This window comes from Coturnix japonica, chromosome 2, assembly GCF_054131305.1.
Source record: "Coturnix japonica strain WE chromosome 2, WE-NBRP24, whole genome shotgun sequence".
NCBI classification, from domain to species: domain Eukaryota; kingdom Metazoa; phylum Chordata; class Aves; order Galliformes; family Phasianidae; genus Coturnix; species Coturnix japonica.
Window position 1 is genome coordinate 115,618,045 of NC_140664.1, and position 20,146 is coordinate 115,638,190.

Genomic DNA, 20,146 nt, shown 5'->3' on the forward strand with positions numbered 1-20,146 from the left:
TCCTCTGATCAAGTCTCAGTATCTTTTTCCCATTAGCCATGCTTCTCCTTAGTTGTCTAAAAAACAAGCTGGCCAACATAGTATTCCATTTTTAAGGTTATGGACAGAAATCAAATTTACTTTGTTATACAAAAAGCAATAAAAGAAAATGATTCTCCTTGTACAGTTACATCAGTTTTGCCATCTCTTTCTGTTGCCACGTCTTAGGAAAAATATTCAAAGCCTAAACATCTATATGAAAGGCAATCTATGTTGCTATGAAGTACTTAAGCAACATGGGTAATACAGGTTTTAGAAATAAACATTTTCAGTAAGTGAAGCGTGATCTATTTGTGTAAGGTAACGTGACAAAAATGCCACAAAGTGCAATTGAGAACCTTCACAAAGCTTCTTCTCATTGCATTATGAGTACACAGCCAAATAAGCAATACCTCTACTAACCACTTCTAGCACTCTGACTTACACTTGGATAAATAAAACCATCTGAGAAAGTATTAGCACTGTTTACTTTTCTGAGGGAAAGGAACATCATCTGTTTCACTGACACCAAACAATTATTTTACTGAAGAAGTATAAAATGAAAAATGTGCTTAAAAACTAAAATCAGTTTCTTGTCTTCTTCCTATTATTTATACCACAATATACAGATTGGCTGCAAAAATGCCACTTCTTTCTTTTCTCAAGGCTTTGTATCAACCACACCTCTCGTTTATTTGTAAGCTTCAAATATAGTCACAAATGACATGACTGTTCGAAGATGTAAAAACAGCACAAGTACCACACCAGACATTCTACTGTTTATACAAGAAAGGCAAATCTGCTTGGACCTGTGTCTGTTTTCATATAATCTAAATATTCATATACTTTAAGATACAATTTGGACCTTCAGCACTTTATTATTTTAATTCAGGTCAGTAGAGATCAAAGGTAGGAGGTGAAAAATCGAAGGTTTATCCAACTCTAATGAAATTTCCTCAGAATACTCCATTTTTATTTTTTTTTTCTCCTTTTCATCCTGTTTGGAGTGTATGCTATTTGCATCCACTGAAATGGAAGTAAACATCGTTATCTTAGTTTCTGTCCTTTGCTGTGCAGAATTAGCAGTGATATAATACACTGAAAAATCAATAGTGCATACAGAGCAGATGGGGATTTCATTTGTGAGCTACATAAAAGTGATAGATTTCAGAGGAAAATATTTACATTTTATGCTATACTGATGTTGTTGGGTTTTCTGTTTGTTTTTCAAGTTCTAATTTGAGGACTTTTTAAACTTTTTTCTTTAAAAGAACAGATATTAAATACACAATACATACATAATTACACATATGTATTGTATATGTATGTTCCATATATACACACACGTATTTACAGGCACGTACACTGCCAAGGCTGTATTCATTATAAATATTATGGAAACAAAATACTGTAACTGTTTACCCATTTATGTTAGAGACACAACAGATGTCAAAATGTATAAAACAGAAGGTCTATGCAGCCTCTGATTTTGAAGAGAATGATGAACTGATGTATAAAAAAACATGCTTAAAAGACTGCTCGAAAGCATGAGAAGTTGCATTCAAAAAGAGATGATGGAAAAACATCATCTTAAGATGGTATTTATACCAGCTGAGCTTCAGTTAGTCTGCTGTTGCTAATTTAAAACAAAACAAAAACAAAAAAAAGAATCCAAATGAACAAATGAGCACCCAAACCTGTTATAGATAATTTCAAGCTGTCAGGTTTGAATATATTAACTCTGCATCAGTTTTCATGTATCATCCTTTACCTTGGTCCAGTTGAAAATTACACAAGCCATAAATTAGCTTTAAACAAGCTTTGAATCAGCCTGGAACCAGTTTTCAAATTAAAGAACCGTCAGTATATTACATGGTACTGTCATTTTATTACCCCAATCAATTCTGTGTGGCCTGAGGTTGAAAGAAAATGGATGCTGTCTTCATTTGCAAAGGGTTTATCTCTTACACCAGGCTCTGAGAACATGACTGCAGTAATGAATTGAAGGCTAAAGTTACTAACAAAGACTTTTAACAGCAGCAAAGTAGAAATATTTGCCCCCTCTTTCCAAAACATGAAACCGGCTTCTTAAGGCTGAAGGACTATGGGAAGAGATGAGTTTATGTTTGTTCAAGTGCCATGGTGCTGTGAGGCTCGGGGAACACTGCATTCAGTGAGATGTGGGAAATGCCTGACTGGATCAGAGCAGGGTACCTGAGAAGCCCTGCAGGAGACGATCTCGGATGCTCCCATCATTCCCTGCTCCCTCTTACTCCCTACGTTCTCACTTTGAAGGTCTTTCTGATATCTCAGGTAGGATATGGCAAAATCTAGTGAATACAAGGTATCTGTAATTCTCCACAGTTCATGGGCAAAGTGAAGCCCCGGCAGGAACAGAGCTTATCTTAATCTCCTTACACACGCAAGATCAATCACTTTGTCATTGCCAGCATTCTACCCAGCAATGGTTAATGAGGTAAGAATACGGGCTTTAAAAACCCACGATCTGTATCTGTAAAATTTCCTCTTATTCCCCTTTTGACACTTTCCTCGTGCTGATTTTGTTTCACATCTGACCATTTCCTCTCTTCCTCTGCCCTCTTCAAAGACATGAAATTACAGCTGCAGCCTTTACACAGGCTGCTAGCCCCCGGTGCACTCCCGTGCTTGTTCTCAGCTGCTTCTTCCCTCTCTTGTGAAAGGATGATGACTCCTTTGTCTGCACACTGATAACACAAGGCTCTCAGCAGATGGCTCAGCAACTGCTTCAGTTCAGGTAACAAACCTCAATTTGGAACTGCTGCCCTCTTTAAAGGCAGAAACAAAAGAAATATCATTTATAATTCTCAGCTTTCCTAACATAAAACCTTCATTTCATACTTTAGCCTCACGCTATTTTTTATCAAAGTGTGCAATACAGAAGACCTAATGAAGTTACATTTGCAATAAATACCAATCTGCTTCCATTTATTATCCTTCTAACTTTCTATAAACTACAGCATTGACAAAAGCAAGCTTGCATCTTCAAAATGTGCCCACATTTCCAGCTGTCAAAGGGTGAATCCCCGTCACAGCTGTTTAAAATAAAGATGTTACTATCACTAGAATTTTATGAAAACTGTGTGAACAAATTATGACAGGAAACAGGGTCATATGTTTGCTCAGGATGTGTTCTTCAAATGTAGAAAAAAAAACAACAATCTACATATATTTAAAGATAGAAACAGCACTCTCAAAGTAATGTTTTTCATATTTATTCTTCCAGGTTTATCTTATGCAAATAGAAACAGCTACGGGTGGAACATTTAATCATCTGAAGGTATCACCACTCACCTCTGGAATCTGAATTCACATTCACTTTTTAATCAACACATTTTCCACATCTGCATTAAGTCAGCGTAGTAATCCCACTTCTCTGTGGAATGAATCCTTCCCTTTTAAAATCAAACTCTCCCACATTTTTATATTTCCCTTTTACTCTCCCATTAATGGAAAGCTGTCTTTCAACACCTGCTTTTTATGACCCCGGACCCTCCGAACAGTGTTAAAGAAATCAATTGCTAAAAGTGCTGTAATTTCTAAAAATACGTAAAAAATAGAATTAACCGCTGAAATGTAGGTTTGTGACACTAATCTTATATCTTGTACATAATGCAAAGGAGTACGCCTTTCTTGCTATTGTCATGGTCTAAAGACACTGATCACAGATATACTGTGGCTCAAGCTGCTGGCAAATGTAATGATATAAGCATCTTTTTGCATGATTGCAAAGTTTTAGAATTTCTTCAATAAAAGGAAAAAGGCAACATTTATCTTTCCTCTGCTATATCCCCTATGTCTCATCTCATACAATGTGGTAATTATCTGGTGTACCAGAGCAACAGATTTTACGTTAATACCTTTTTGCAGGCTATTAATGATACGGTCAGACTGATATACAACACTATTATTGTTGCATATAAGAATAACTCCGTACTTTGCCTTTCTTCTACACACCACTATCCTTCTATCCTGTTATGTAATTTTTTCTCACAATGATTCAGGATACAGGCTCGTACAAGTTATTAGGAACACAGTGCTGTTAGCTGTGCAGTAAGGTACAGCAGCAAACTTACTCCCACCCCTCAGGCCAAGCTACCCACTCACACGATTTGTGGCCTAAGCAGTTTGCTTTACCCCACTCCATCATTCAGAGGGAAAGCACACAGAAGTTTGCTCCTAATGCGTGGCTCACACTCTGCTCAAACCACAAGACTGAGCACTTGAGAAGATTTCTGCTCAAAAAAAAAACCCCAGCTGCTTTATTCGAACAAAAATAGAACGTAGCTCAGAAAAGACTTTCTTTCAAGCACACAATCTTCAAAACTGTGCATCAGCATGCAGAGTGTGTCTGTCAGATGTCGGAACAAAGCTTTAAATTGTACCATCTAACTTAATTCTCAAGATAGGGTCAGCACATTCACAGGGCTTTTTTTTTCCTTTGAGATGTCCTTAAAGTAATATTTATTTAGCTTCTTAAATCTTCATCAGCACTGATTCTTGCTTTTCAACTCCTTGAAGTCCAGATTTTCCCAACATAATGCAAAACAGAGCAATGTTAAAATGTGCGAGTGCCAAAAGCATTGCAAAATTGTCAAAGGCTACTTAACAAATCAGAATCAGTTTTCATATCTCCCCACTTTGAGATTATTTTTCCCCAGTAATAAGAGGAAATAAATAAAGAGACTGCATAGTACATCATTTTGCAGTCTGAGTTCACTACGTATGTTTTATAGCTCCCTGAACTTTCCTCATATGGCACCCACTTATCTGCCTGTGGTTCAGTGCTTCATAACTTCTCTATCCTGCTCTGGGGGAAGGCTCTATGAGCCCTCTTTACCACAGTCCAAGTTTTTAACATGTTCTGCTCTCCTCTGAGAGGCTTTTTGTGCATTCCTCCATGAGCTTCCATATTCCTAAGAATGTGTGCGTGCTCACATTTCCCCTTCTGTGTCAAGGGCTTCTCTTGCAGTCCCATTAATTTCCCCCATCCTGCTTCTGTCCCTCTCCCTTTCTGGACCCCATCCCAAAAAGTATCATCATTTACTTACAACTGGTAAGGCAGAGAACAAAAACATTTCTTCAAGGCTATGAAATATTTTAAAAGAAATTAATCCATCTCTGTTTGATCATGTATACAAAAATGTTTCTTATGTCCCCCTTTTAAGATCTCTATAAAATGTGCTAAGTTAAAAAAAAAAAAAAAAAAAAAAAGAAGACAAAAAAATCTCCCGGTATCCTTTTAACAAACTTCAAACAATTGTGTTATGAATCTCATTTTGCACATGCCCCTGAGTTATTCATTCATGCTGGTGAGCAAGTGCAGCAACTCAAGAATACTTCCAGGTAAGTTTAAGCTACTAATGAAAATACATACTCTTATTAATGTAAACATAGGGATGTTTTGTTCTGTCAGACTAAGCCACTCTGACAATGGGCTGTGTACTCAAATGGGAAGGAGCAGCCCAGTTTCAGAGGTGACATTAATCAGCCATCTTCTGCTGAGCCTGCAGGAATTGAAAGGTCAAACCCACTGCTGCTGCTTGAAGGCATCCTCAAAAAGGCCTGGAAATTCCTCATTCTTCTCTAATTAAGAACACCAAGAATGATATATGGAATGATGAGGCTAAATTAGCTCAAAATATAGATCTGACACCTTATTTTTAGGGGGCATATTTTCCTCTTTTTATCATTTTAAAACAGAAATCTTTTGTTTTGTTTCTAACCTGTATTAAAAAACACACACCAAGACCCTCTTCAATATACTTCCTTAAGTAACATTGAAGACCAGGTTGTTTTAGCTAAAAACATTATGCACACAGTGCTTACACAAACATGCAAATTATATAATGTAATAACTGAACAGAATATATGTGTATTAAATTTTAGACTTTCTACCTTGAGACTACTGATATGCAGTTCCACAAAATCTCTTATTAAAATGGGAATGGAATAGCTTTTGTAGTCAACGAAACTAAAACACAAATACCTTTGATACAGCAAATGTAAGAGTGATTTTAATAGTCATTTCATGCCTAAATTACTCTCTTTTGATGTTGCTTCTTCACATCTCCATGAAACGTATATATCAAACATAAAAGTATTTATCCTTCTACTCTGAGGATAAACATCAGCCAGATCCCAGGCTTTGTATGAGAGAGAATGTTCTAAAATGCAAACGTGCTTCCTAAGTGCTGACACAGCCCCTCCTGAATCAGCTAGGACTACAAGGGCAGCATCAGCACAACCCGGAGAAGGTGGCACACACCACCCTGATGAATACGAACAAGACTACAGAAAGCACATGATGGAACAAATTAAATATGCCTGACATACATTATTGTGGGCAGTGGAGCACAGAGGAAATTCTTGAGTAGGATTGCAGAACTGATGAATTCAAAACAAAGCTATGTTTCATGAAACAAATTTTGGGCTTTGATGTAGTCCACTTTCAACAACTAACGAAACGCAACACAACTATCAGAAATAATGAACAATAAGCCCCAACTAGATGAAAGAACAGGGCTTTCCAAATCCTCCTTTCCCAATAAGTAAGCAAGCTGAAAGCACAAAGAGGCACTAGAATATTCAAGTAATGCATTTTCAAACAACATTCTGAAGTTAATATATTTTGAAATTAAAGTATTGACAAGTCTCATCAAAAGAATCATAGAATCATAGAATCACAAGGTTGCGAAGGACCTACAAGGTCATCTAGTCCAACCATCCTCCCATTAACATTGCTACCACAATGATCAAAAGATCAAAAAAGGTTGAAGACAATTACACAAGCAAATCCCAATACAATACACATAGAGAGCCAAGATGCACCATCACTGGCAGCTATTGTGATGCAGAAGGAACAGTCCTTGTGCTGAGGATCAGCCAAACGTGTTGTACACGTTTCAGAACATCATTGCTTTGGCCTTACAGTCTGCATGTCCATCTCCAGTTTTAGCGTCCCCTGAAAAGAACCCAGTTTGCATGCTCTTCAGACTGCACTGTAATGCAAACCAGAGCATTGCAACTGGCGGCAACTGGATGATTTGCTTCAAAAATGCATTCCTGATTTTAACCAAAATGGTAAGATAAATGGAAACTAAGATACCTGTGATTAAGATGCTAAAATGAGCTCATCAGTATGCAGAACCACCAGAATCTACTAATAGCAAAAGTTCAGAAGAAAAGCCAATTTATCTTAAAAGCCATCTTTAATCTTGTTAACCCTGGAATATTAGGTTTCCTTCCTTCTCCTGAGATTCACTACACTGAAAGCTCTGTGCGGTCTAAACCCTTCTTTATTTTTTCCCAAGTAATAAAAAGAGACAGACACATTTATACCTTTAATAACTTAGTTGCAGAAAAGGCTTGATTGCTTCCCTAAATTCACTGGTCATTCATTCAATAATCACTGTGTGGACCCAAGATGACTTTCCTCTTCTGCTTGGCAGAGTTCAAAACCATATTTATCTAGAGATTATTTAATTCACTGTTCTTGAGCTGAGGCAGATTTCTTTGCATGGAAAAAACGGATTCACTAGGCAAAATGGCTCAAGGTATAACTATATTAACTATATTAACCGAGGAAAGAGACAACTTGTATTCTGAATACTGTTTTGTATCAAGGAGCTTCCCACAGGTTCTGCCTTTCCTGTACCCTGAAAGCACAAACAATAGGTCTGTAAGTCATTCCAGTGAGAGATTATGACAGATTAGTAAATCACATCTCCCATATCTCAAATGTTCTTTTTGTTTTGTTTTAATTTTCTCATAACTAGCTTTTAAATGTGGGTGATACTGATGATTTTTGTAAAAACCTTCAAAATGTTCCTTACCACAGGCAATAAGGAGAGCTATTTAGAATATCTTTTTGCTCTGAAGTTGCTCTGTTTTTTGCAAAAATTTCATCCTAAGCAAGCAGTGGAGACATTGATATTATGTACTTGCAGAAAACAAGAGGGCAAAATGAATATTCACTCGATACATAATATACCTGCAAACATTAATATCTGGTATGTATCCTTATTTATTGCACAGGACTGGTTACACATTTAACATCCATTATGTCAATTACTGTATCAATCTGCTGATGCCCTTCTAATTCCAAAAATAAACCTGCAGTGTGATTAACTCACTCTAAGCACACTTCTGAGCCTTCCATAAATACTGAGTTATCATGTTATTTCCTTTTTGACGCTTCTTTTCTGTGGCTATTTATACCACTTTTGGAATGATACCATCTGCCTGTCAGTCTTCAAGAGACTAGGAGCTAGAAGAAACCTTGATATCTACAGATTCCAAGGCTTTCCATTGGTATAAATATATTTTTTCCTCTGGTACAGTTCAATGCAGTTGAAATACACTTAAGACTTCTCAAACATGCTCAAAGGTGTTTCAAACCACTGAACCAGATAATAATTTTCAACTGTTACCAAAGACACATTTACAAAATCCAAGATAAACTTAATTGCTGCCAGAACTTATCAATGCAGTATGCATTTTAAAGGTTTTGTGAAAATCTTTTGAAAAGCTACCTTAAAATCCCACATAGTATTTGTGCACTTTCTTGGTAGAGCTAATTATAATGCTCTTGCGGTTATATTCCCACACAAGCTATTTGCTGAGCCAATTTTAAGAAGAAGGAACTTTTCTGCTACAGAATGCTAAAATTCAAGTGGTGAGGCACTCCTTAGCACAGAAAGAGGCTGACACAGCACAAATCAGAAATGCCCAGCTGTCTTCTGCAAAATGTGATTAAATGTGGCTGGCACTACAAGAATCTCTATTTGAGAATGGCAACAACCTCACAACCACTATCTAACACTACCACAAAAAGCAAATCTTGACTCTGCTAAAATTCATTACTTGCTTAGCACTTCATAAAATGGCATTTTTTTGGTAGTTTTTTTTTGTGTGTTTACCTCCCCCCCCCCCTTCACTCCCATCTCCTTTCTCTCTCCTGATTCAATATGACTGGATTTCGTACAGGCAGTATTAGTAATTTATACTGATGAGTGACATGTTACTTAAAGTGGCATACATGGCTGCACTTCTTTGAAAGCCTTTAAAATAAAATCAGTCTTGAGAGTAAACATGAGTAGGCAATTAGGAAACTACAATACAATGTTCAGATCCTATCCAGAGCCTAACAATTAAAGATCTAATTCTTCCTCTAACATACAGGATTTGATTACAGGTGCTAAGTTAATTTTCAGGGTAATAAAGTTGAAACTAGTTGTGAGGAATCAAGATACATAATTCTTCTCTAATTACATACTTTCTAATTCTGTGTAAGACATAAGGTAAGAAATATACATAAAAGGCTTTCAGCAGCAACAGAACTCTACTTGGCAAAATTAGAGTGGATGGGGATGTCATCGTAATTCAGGATTCCTTTTCTCTGTTTTGTAATTGTGAAGTACACACCCTTTGCTATTTTCTGTTGACAGTCTACAATTCTTGAATGAACATTCAAATTATAATATATTATGTACACTGTATATGCTTTTACTACAGCCCTCCTGGCATCTTGTCATCAAAGCCAAAAATTTAAGCAATCTTCAACTGGCTTGTTAACAGAATAGCAATGGTCAATTACAATTTATTGGTAAATCTGTTGATGACACCATTGTCAGTACAAAGCCCCTATAAATACTTTAAAGGCTCTGTCATTATTTTTTGAATACGACAGTAAGTTAACTTAAAATCTTTTGGCAGCTAAAATTTGATGACTTTCACAAGCTTCTATTTTCCTTCTCTTACTTCATTTAGAAAGGAATGTAAAACTGAGCAAACCTGGATTAAAACTGCTATCTCCACATTGTTTACATTTCTGTGTATTACCTTCAGTTACAATCACACAATCACAATGCTGCTCAACAGCTGTAGATATCTAGAGATTATTTTTCAAAAGCACAAACAATAAAATAACAAGAAGAATCCCTCCTGCCCTTCTCAGTCAGTACTCTTCCATCAGCCTTCTCATGTACTTTGAAAGCATGCACACCAGAGAGCAGTTGTAAAACCTTCTTATGCTGAGGTGCTGCTCAGTGTTGAAAATGTATTCTCATTTTTTTTTCTTTAATTCTCTTATGATGAGTTAGCATAAAACTAGGTTTAGTGGCTTTATAGACACAATGCTAGCTGCTTTCTGGATTTTACCAATTGCAGATAGGTCCCAGCTTAGACTCCTTGCCACTCAGTAGAGTGGTAGTAAGCGACTTAGGCTGTAAATTCATTTTGTCATGGCTTAGGAAGTGTAAGCCATAATTCAGTAGAAAAGCTATTTCCCAGATAAGCCATAATTGTAAGCAGATTTTGTTAGAAGCATAACCTAAAAAAGGTAAGGGGGAGCAGCGGTATTTCTAACAGCTGCCCAGTGACGAGATTTTCTTTCCTTAATCATTACTTTATGCTAGATAATATTTATTCTACCAAAACTAAACTGTATCTAAAGTAGAGTTTTAAATGCTTAAACAGTAGATTGTGTTTATTCAGATTAGAAGCATTAAAAGTGTATCATCACTATACTGCGTGGTTCAAGTTACTAAGCTTGGCACTTCACTAGTACCAGGAACCTCTTAAATTATACATGAAAAAGGCCTAGGTTGGAAGGGACCTAAAGGGCCATTTAGTGGCAACCACCCTGCTATGGGTAGAGCTGCCACCCACCAGTGAAGGCTGCCAAGGGCCCCATCCAACCTGGCCTTGAACACCTCCAGGGATGGAGCACCCACAGCTTATCTGAGGACCCTGTGCCTCACCACCCTCTGAGTGAAAAAGTAGAAATCTCTTTTGCATTTGAAAGAACCACACGTCATCAATCTCTGGCTGGTATTAGATCTACTGACCTCTGTGTAACCACTCAAAAGGAGGTTTGTTCAGAGAAGGTTAAGAAAAAGATAATGCTGTATGTAGCATATTGCCCATTTTTCACAAGACCTTTTGGTTACAGTTAAGCTGAACCCGGTAGGAAGCACAAGCACTGGAAGTCCAAGATGAGGCATTTAGTGGCATGGGGTGTTTGGAACTGGTTGAACTGATTTTGTTGTGGAGAAGAATTCAAATAAACATCCATTCCAAATGTATTTCACAGTGCTTTTTTTTTTTCCCTTCATTATAAAAACCTAAGCTTCCTACATAAACTTTAAGAATCTTCTGGCAACTGAGTGTATGATTATTTGGATTCATCTGTGGATTTAATACCAACTAACTCTATCCTGAGCTTATCCTCTCTATATAAATCGAGCTTCAGCTTAAGTTAATTTCAAGGTTGATTATTTTGGGAACATTTTATGGTATAAATTATTCAATAGATAAATCTTTTATATTTATTTGCCAAAAAATAACAGAGGTTGAGCCAATTCATTTTTCTAAATATGATACCCGGGGAGCGAATGCTAGAACACACTTGGCAGTATTAACAAGCCAGCTGATAAGAACTGCTCTACACTGCAATTTGACCTTTTTGTTGTTCCTTGGACTGTCTGGATGGTCAAAATTCTTCCTGTGACAAGGTTTGGCATTAGCAAACTTCATAGAACAGCACTACTAACGATTCACACAGTCTTAACATTTGGATACATTTTTCTTGTCTCATTTCATGACACTCATTCAGTGGTGTCCAAGGCTTTATGGCTCCTCACGAATCTATGAAAACAAGGACTTCAATGCCTTAGACACAATGTAACTGAGCATTTTCCAGCATATATATACATATAAATATATATGTTTGTATAGCTTTTATCATATGACAGTACATGTCTCAAGCTGATTTATGTAGCATAACTCAACTCTACTCAAAAAGTTTTAAAATATATGAACAAATACAAAAATGTTTGACTGTACCGCCCTTGATTGACTCACAAGAAAACAGGTCATAATATCCACACCCATTAGAAGTGAAAATAGATTCCACCTTTTCAAACGTGGTCACTTACAGCATGCAATTCACCCTTCTGTAATATTACTTAAGCCTGAAAATTGTTGCATAAAGCATAACAGAAAAATTCAATTTATGTTCGCCTTCTACCAGCTAGCAGATTTGTTAGCAATATTCATTTTCCAGGTGCAGTGATGTTTGCCGTGGTGGCTGAACATTTTCTTGTATGTAGTGTTCTCACAAGAAGGTGCACTGACTACATTAGGGTCACAGCTTCTTTACAATCACTGCAGTCACCCTTGTAAAAAAATGCAATTAAAAAAAAGTTTCAATTAACACAAAGGAACTTTAATAATAAATATTTTTATGTGTATTTTTTGAAATATATATTTTAAAGATAACTAATTTTGCACTGAGTGATTCCTGCAAAAGTACTATAAAACATATTTAAGACATGGAGCACAAATATAACATTACCAGTCTGCCAACCTCACCTTTTATCCTCAAATAGTGTTTTCTTGTATATATAAGGCTTTAAAAGCTTTTCCATTTTAAAAACATTTCCACTTTCTTAGAAATGTATAGTTCTGAATGTTTGTAAATGCCTGGATAAAGTCTGTCCTTGTAACGCTGATTCCATCATCTTCTATGAGTACTCAAGCAAACAGAATCCCACTCAGACTAATCCCTTTGCTAATCTAAATTGTTTAGCCCCTGTAGTTCATGGACAGGAAAAGGCAGTTCCAGAGAACCAGTCATCCCAATTTAAGGAAAATGTCTAAAATAAGGGCACAGTAATGGCATTTTACAACCGGGGAGTTAAGGCACAGGGATTAAATAATTAAAAATTCCAATAAATTTGTTACTCAGTTGCAATAATCCAGATCACATCATTCATTGTGATGACTTGGAAACCCAGATTACACCACCACCAACTGCCACTCTGAATTCAGCATTTTTGCACGTTAAGCCAAAGGATCCAAGTGAAGCAGCAGCAAATGAAGAGAGAAAAAAAAATACTAAACATCTAAAAATACTTATTTGGTCTAACATGCACAGGAGCTTGGGGTGAGAGAAGGGTAAAATCCAGTCTTCCAGTCACAGCTCAACTACTTCATACATAAGGGAAATCTTTCTCTTTTCTGTCCCTGAAATGGTCCTTTTTGTTTCTATGTCTTGCAGAACCTGAAGACAGTATTTTCTTCTAACATTCAACCCAAATAATTCTCTTTCAGTGACCCCCAAAAGCTAAATGGGATAAGGCAGAGGTCCTATAGAAAAAAATAACAATAGCAGTGTGAACTTACTAACGGCTATAAATTTATGCACAGCCAGAAGAAGAATGCAGTGCTGCATGCAACCTTAATTTGAGCATTTCCTACATTCTGAAAGCTTGACTTTTTATTTACATATTTTACTTTTATTTTTTTCTGATCAAATTAAGAGATTTGAAAGCCGGATATGCTGCTGCTTTGCTACTAAGTAAAAGTGTCTACAAATGCTTTCCAACAAGAAAGGTGTACAGAAAATACTACTTGCCAGGGCTTGGTATATCATGGATTTGTAGCTCCAGACAATATTTACTGAGGGTTTTAGATGAAAATTCTATGCACATACTCTCACAATTTATTTTCACTGAAAAAACGCAATACCGTAAGATGAAATAAAAGCAAACTGAACAGAAGTCTACAAGCAAGGCAGCTGATCTTGCAGCACTCAAATAATGACCTGACATGTACACTCTGCAGCTTTTTGCAAAATTGATTGTACACAAATATGAACAGATAGAAACCAAAGAAGTCAATGACTATGGTCATTGTAAATAGCATGATATATTTTTAAAGTTTTTTGCTGCCTTGGTACTTTGCAAAATTTGGAAATTGAAAGAGATACTTCAAACAGTATTTTTTAAAAGGAAGGCAATAGAAAGGATTCTTAAATTCCATATCTAGTAACAATGAGACCCCATAACGAGCCCTTAAATCACGTCATAAACACATGGGCAGGCCACATTAATTTCTACTGAATGTTACATCATAATAATAAAGAACTACATTTGTATTATTGGTTAGTATCAAATTAAACTTTAATGTTCTATTTTTATTTTGAATATCAGTATTTGAAACTATCATGCTATCTACGATTTAGAGTGCTGTCTGACAATACTTAAAACACTCCATAACACACCAGGCAGATGGATGATGTATTAGAAATGGAGAGCCTATAGGTTCACTTCAGCTTTCATGCGATGCAACAAAATCTACAAGGTCTTTGAGATGAGAGAGCTTGTCAGATTTTAGTAGTGAGCTTCACCCACTCTCTAAAGTGACAGTAAGTATTACCAGCAGAAAAGCCATTGCCCCCATGCCCTACACCCTTCTCCGCCTGTCTGTTGTTTGACAGGAAGGGTAATATGGGAATTCATCCTCCATGCTGGTGGAAGAACTGACACAACTGCTGTCCTGTGACTTGTATAAGCAAAATAGAAGGAGCACATCCATACTTGTGATAGATGGCAATGTAAAGTGCATGTTTATTATCACTACACTACATCTCTTACACCATGGACCATCAACAAGTGTTTAGTAAAAACTGAAAATAAAAATGCATTATTTGCATTTTTGCACTTCCCAAACACGTAAAATTAAAAATTGTAATTGTAAGTAAAAATCCATTAAACCACGACACGCTATGCGCTATTGCCTCTCTTCATTGAATTAGCGTAATTTACTTACCAGTTGTTTCCAAGGGCCAGGACTGCTGCAGAAGACATCACTGCAGAATTTTAAAACATACACTAACAGTGATTTAAATTGGATCACAACAGATGAAAAACACTGAAGAAATGAAAACTAAACAATAGTCTTCTTGGCAAAAGCTGGAAATTCAATCCTATTTTGCTGCTATAATCCGTACTAGAAACTACACTGTGACATACCAAAAATTGGATTTAGTAAGTGACTGAGAGATTGAAACTGCTGGGAGCTCAAGCTTGCAATTCATCCATAGGTCAGGCAGAGTGCAGCAAACAAGCAACCTTCTCTACAGCTTCTCTCTCCCTATCTCTAAGTACACAGCTGAGGACTACTCCCTCTAGTAAGGGGCAGGAAAAGCCTCATCAAATTGCGATAGGTAACAGAGTAGGAAAACAACATAGAAAACTGAATGCAAAAATGATGAAGCACATAAAGAAAGCCCTAACCTTCTAAAACGCTGTTTGCCTTAAGGAAGGTTTGCAACAAGTGTAACTCAACACTAAAGGGGTTGAATATGTAACACATTATAGAATAAAAAGACTTTAAAACGGGAGAGAAAAATGCAGCTTTTTCAGAGAATTTTTCTGTACAGCATTGTGAAAAAGCAATGTGAATGTGGCTACCGAAAACCACAAGGAGTCCTCATAAGACAATTTTTCATCACCTTTCAAATACATTTCCATTCAAATACCATTCGAATTGCTTAAATTTGAAAGTGCAAATGACTTTATTATTTAAATATACTCATTTAGAAGTCTATGGAATGAAAATCAGATACACTAACAAGCTTTTTTTGTTGTTGTTGTTGCTTTAATTTGTATCACTAACATAATACAAAATACATTGTCAATCTAACAATAACTTTGTTTACTCTTCAGAACACTGTGGATTTCAATTTAAAATTAACGCATGCCCTGCACTAAAATGATGTCAATCATACTTAATTTACACAATAAAGTATTTTATATTATCTGATACATAGCTTTCTAATCTCCTGAAGAAGAAAAAGCATTTAGAAGTTACAAACTCTGCTTTTTTTGAGTTTGTTTACTCAAAAGAAGTCAAGGAAATTGGAGACAGAAATTTTAATTAACATTACCAATGACCCATTTTAGTTTAAGCAGGTGACAAAACTTCAATAATTTCAAGTCACTCTTGGAAAGTCCATTCCATGTAAGTGGTATCCAAGAAAGACTGCTTGATGTCCAAAATGCAGTGGACAGCTAATTCCCGATGGCTGTCTTCATATTTCCTTACAGAAGAATTAAATTAACTCCCCCACCACGCAAAACTGAGAACCATTTCCTCCCAGTTGCAAGTCAAAAACTATATTTGTACATTTGGTATCTGCTTCTTTAGAGCAACATCCACATATGCCAACACATAACTTATGACAGAACCTCTGCATAACTGCATCCTTTTGGTTTGTACTCAAACCAACAAAACTTTGATGCACCAGATGAATTAGTAAACCCAGTTTTAAAAATTAAGTACATAGAGTCTCTTTGCAGGTTACAGTGATGACAGAAGAGAATGCCAGTACTATGGAAACTTCTGTACAGGAATGCAAAGATGTACATCTTTATTTTTTAGTAAGTTAGAAGAGTACTTTTTCCATCTATAATACTAAAGGGTACAATCTAAATCTATGTCAGAAATTTAATTCTGACTTTAAAATGTTATATTTGATAAAAGTGTACTCATCAATAGTTTACTATTTTACTGGTTTTCTTGTAAGCTTTATTATCAGTTTCTACTAGTTTACGATCACTAGTTTACTATTAAGAACTTTCACAATTTTTACCACTAGTGGAAGAAACAAACAAACAAAACCCACTAAAATCAACATATTTATTCAATTAAACCATCTTCATTAATTCTGACAAAGGTATATATTCTATCTCTGTTCTTAGAGGTTTTTGTACTATACTAATCCAAAAGTACTTTCACTTGCCTGTAATATTACCAATCTTGATACAGTTATACTTATTCAGCAATACTTATACTGATATAGTATACTTATTCACTCTTTTCTCAGAGAGAACACTGTAATATGAAGAGAAAACATGTAACTCAGATAATAAAATTCTCTTTATTGATTATTTTCATTTTTCATACATTCCGTTTTTTTTTAACCTGTTTTACAGAGAATCTGAAATCATTATTTTATGACCACCTGCTTTTCAAAGCAGATCAATTTAAAGCATTTCAATAAAAGGTGTGAGATGATTAAAACTCCAACTACTTCACAGGATGAATCAACTTACTTTGGAAGATGTAGAGTCACATTCCTGACAAATCCATCCGTAGCCAGTTTGCTTTGGAGACTTTTTCAAGGGAGGGTCTAGACAGCCAAAATGGTAACAGAGTCTGCATTCATCGCATCTGTGAAAGAAAATAAATATATCTATGTATATATATATTGTATCTTTGTATTATTTTACACTGAGCTTCCCTGCAATTCTCAATGCAAGATTCTTTGATCCATTATCGTGGTACAGAAAGTACATTTTCTACAAGCGTAATTTTCAAATGCCAAGTATGTTTTGCTAAATTTGGAATATTCCAATGCAGACACTCGTGCATCATCTTCATCACAATCTTATATAAAGGATATTATTCAAGAGAGTTGCTAATTAAAGAAAAGAATATAGCCAGTTCATTTTTGTCATTTATTCAGGTATTTTTTCTTAAACAAAGGCAATATTGATTTTTAATAGTCATTTCACTTATCTGTTTTTACAAGGCAAACAGTGAAACACTCACACATTCAATAATTCAAGTATAACTTACAGCTATAAATTAGGTATTTTAAACTGTAACTATGTAGTTCATAAATAAGGGCATAACACATTTTCTGATTCTCCTTCAATGTGCTGGAGAAGGATGACTATTTAAAATGGCTGTGATCTTCCACTGTGATCTTTCATTTATAAAACTGCCCTATGTATAAATAACACTTAAAAAAAAAAAAAAATCAATCTTTTTGTTACTGTTTTGTACCACGTTTAGTCCAGATGTGAAGCTCAAAACAAATATAAATATTGTCATTTCCTTGCTCAACTATTCATAATGTACCGAGACTTTGAATAAAAGACAAGGTAAATAATAAAAAAGTAAGAAATAAAGACTTCAGAATTAGAATCTCTAAGAATTCCCTTGCATTTTCTTTCTCTGCTTCCCTTGCAACCAATTTCTTCACTACAAAACATGGAAAATATCTGAAAACTGCAGTAAGAGTATGGCATGTCCACCATCAGATAGAAGACAAAGGTGTCATAATTATCAACAAAGATAAAAAGCACTGCATCACAGAAGGACTCAAATAATGGAACACCTTGCTGTATTAACAGAACAAAATACACAAGTGACTTTTATCCTGGAATTAGTCTCCGCATAAAAGAGAAGTAACTGTTTTATGATGACAATTACATTATCTAAGTAGTTACGTTTGTCCTTGTTGTCAAATCTGTTTTTGCTTGGGAAGCTATCTGTTTTCACACATCGTACATAAGTCATGAGCACTGGTGAAGGCCCTGTTTGTACTGCTTTTGCTAGAAGGAATTTGAAACAAACCTGTAGGCACTGTACAAGTTTGCAATGACACAGTTTATGTATTTTTAAAAATGGGAAATAACACAGTATGAAGTATATCCTTTGGATTATTTAGTAATAATGTAATTCTAATTTCAGGACAAAGATCACACTGAAAACTTAAGCAAGAAAATCATTCTGTTCAGTTCTAATCTAGAAGTAAACTATTTAAATATGTAAGTAGTTTTATTTCTTCTTAAAATGACAGAAGGGTTGAACTGGAGATAAGATTATACTCATTACCTTAACGGCATATGCAATCTTCAACTAAAGACAAAACTTCCTTTCATTCCCAATGTTCTTTCATTTATAAAGAAATACATTTTTCCTAACCTATTTAATTCTTATAATCCTGTCCAGTTAAGTACTTGCACTTGAGCAGTGCTCATCAAAGCTCTCAAGTTTCCCTTCTAGTTTGGGATCCTCTAAGTAACATAAAGACTCACACTATTTTTGATGAGCATGGAGTATTTCTGTTTAATCCTAAAGAACTACATCTGGCTACATCAAACACTAGCAATTTAGGTTGCATTTTTTCTAAGGCAATTGCCTATACAAAGAACTGTTACATATTATGTTCAACAGAAGCTGTTTCCCCCTCAGAATTACGCTTATAATTGAATGCCACCTTTCAATGTGAAAATAAAATATGGTACCTAGAAAGTGGTATTTCCTAACTTCACCTTCAGCCACATTTCAGAAGTATGCTGAGGAGACAGAAAAGGCTGGGCTGAAATAACGAGAATGTGGTGAAAGTAAATGCAAAAGCCCCATTAAAACTGAGTGTTTTTAATTTATATCGTTACTTTCATTACTTTTTGCATTTTCCGAGAATGAGTTAACAGCTATGAAAATGTACGGATACTAAGTAGCTTTCAGATACTAGATAGCTACTATCCACATTTGCACAGCTGAGAAAATGCAAACAACAAAGCATTCTCAAAATATAAAATGTTGCATGGCTAAAAATGAGACTATGTCAAATATTTTGAAACAGTTTCTTCATATTGCTTTTTATTGGAATATCAATTCTGTATTGATGAATACAATTTCACAGAACCTGAAGTTCCTAGAGCATGATGCTGGGAAGACTGGATGAATACAGGCTGTGCTGTGGTTATAGATGATGAGCTAGCTGCCTGTAGAGCCTGTTCACTGACACTGAGTTGGGACAAAAGGTGAAGCTTAAACACATCTTAGTACAGAGAACAAAACTGGTATTCATAACTCGTAATCCCAGAAGAAAACCTTAAGCCCATATTAAAAAACAGCAGTAGTAAACTAAGGCTACGCCTTGAAGAAAATACTACTGTGTTCTTTCATCTAGAAACATAAAACAACAGAAAATCCACTGTCAGATTCAGAAAATAAGAAACAGACACAAAATAAAGAGCACTTTCCAACTACATTAGAGCTTGAAATTGCTGGGTCACAAAAAGTGTCACACTGACAGCCTCACAGTCTTTCAGCAGATGTGCTCATAGATCAGTCACAACTTGGACACTTACAGAACAACGGAGCTACACCATGTTGCCATTTACAAATACCGTCCACTTCCATCCTGGTAACAGAGTCAGTTTTAAACTATCAGGGAAAAATGGCACAAAACAAAGAAACTCTTCAGCTTCTTCCACTTTAAAAAAATCAAGCTAAAATTGTTATATTTGAAGATTCAAGGTCACATTTCCAAAACTGCCCTTAAAATAGCAAATGTTACTTACGGATATTTTTTTTGGTCATTGTTAAGTCTATAATGTATAACTGCAATTAAATGCCCGGTCATTTTCAGTTGTCTGGCTAGCAAATGAATTTAAAACTTGAAAATGAAAATCAGAGCTCCACACAAATATAAGCTAAA

The 20,146-nt window shown here is 35.6% G+C and overlaps 1 protein-coding gene across 1 annotated transcript in view; it reads right to left on the reverse strand.

Annotated features, from left to right (window-relative positions):
- PHF14 (PHD finger protein 14) overlaps positions 1 to 20,146 on the reverse strand; it is a gene marked incomplete at its 5' end in the record, with an annotated part of 150,505 nt that overhangs the window by 35,688 nt on the left and 94,671 nt on the right. Inside the window, 1 exon segment of the mRNA XM_015853571.3 lies at positions 16,962 to 17,079. Within this exon segment, the coding sequence (XP_015709057.2) occupies positions 16,962 to 17,079 (118 nt within the window).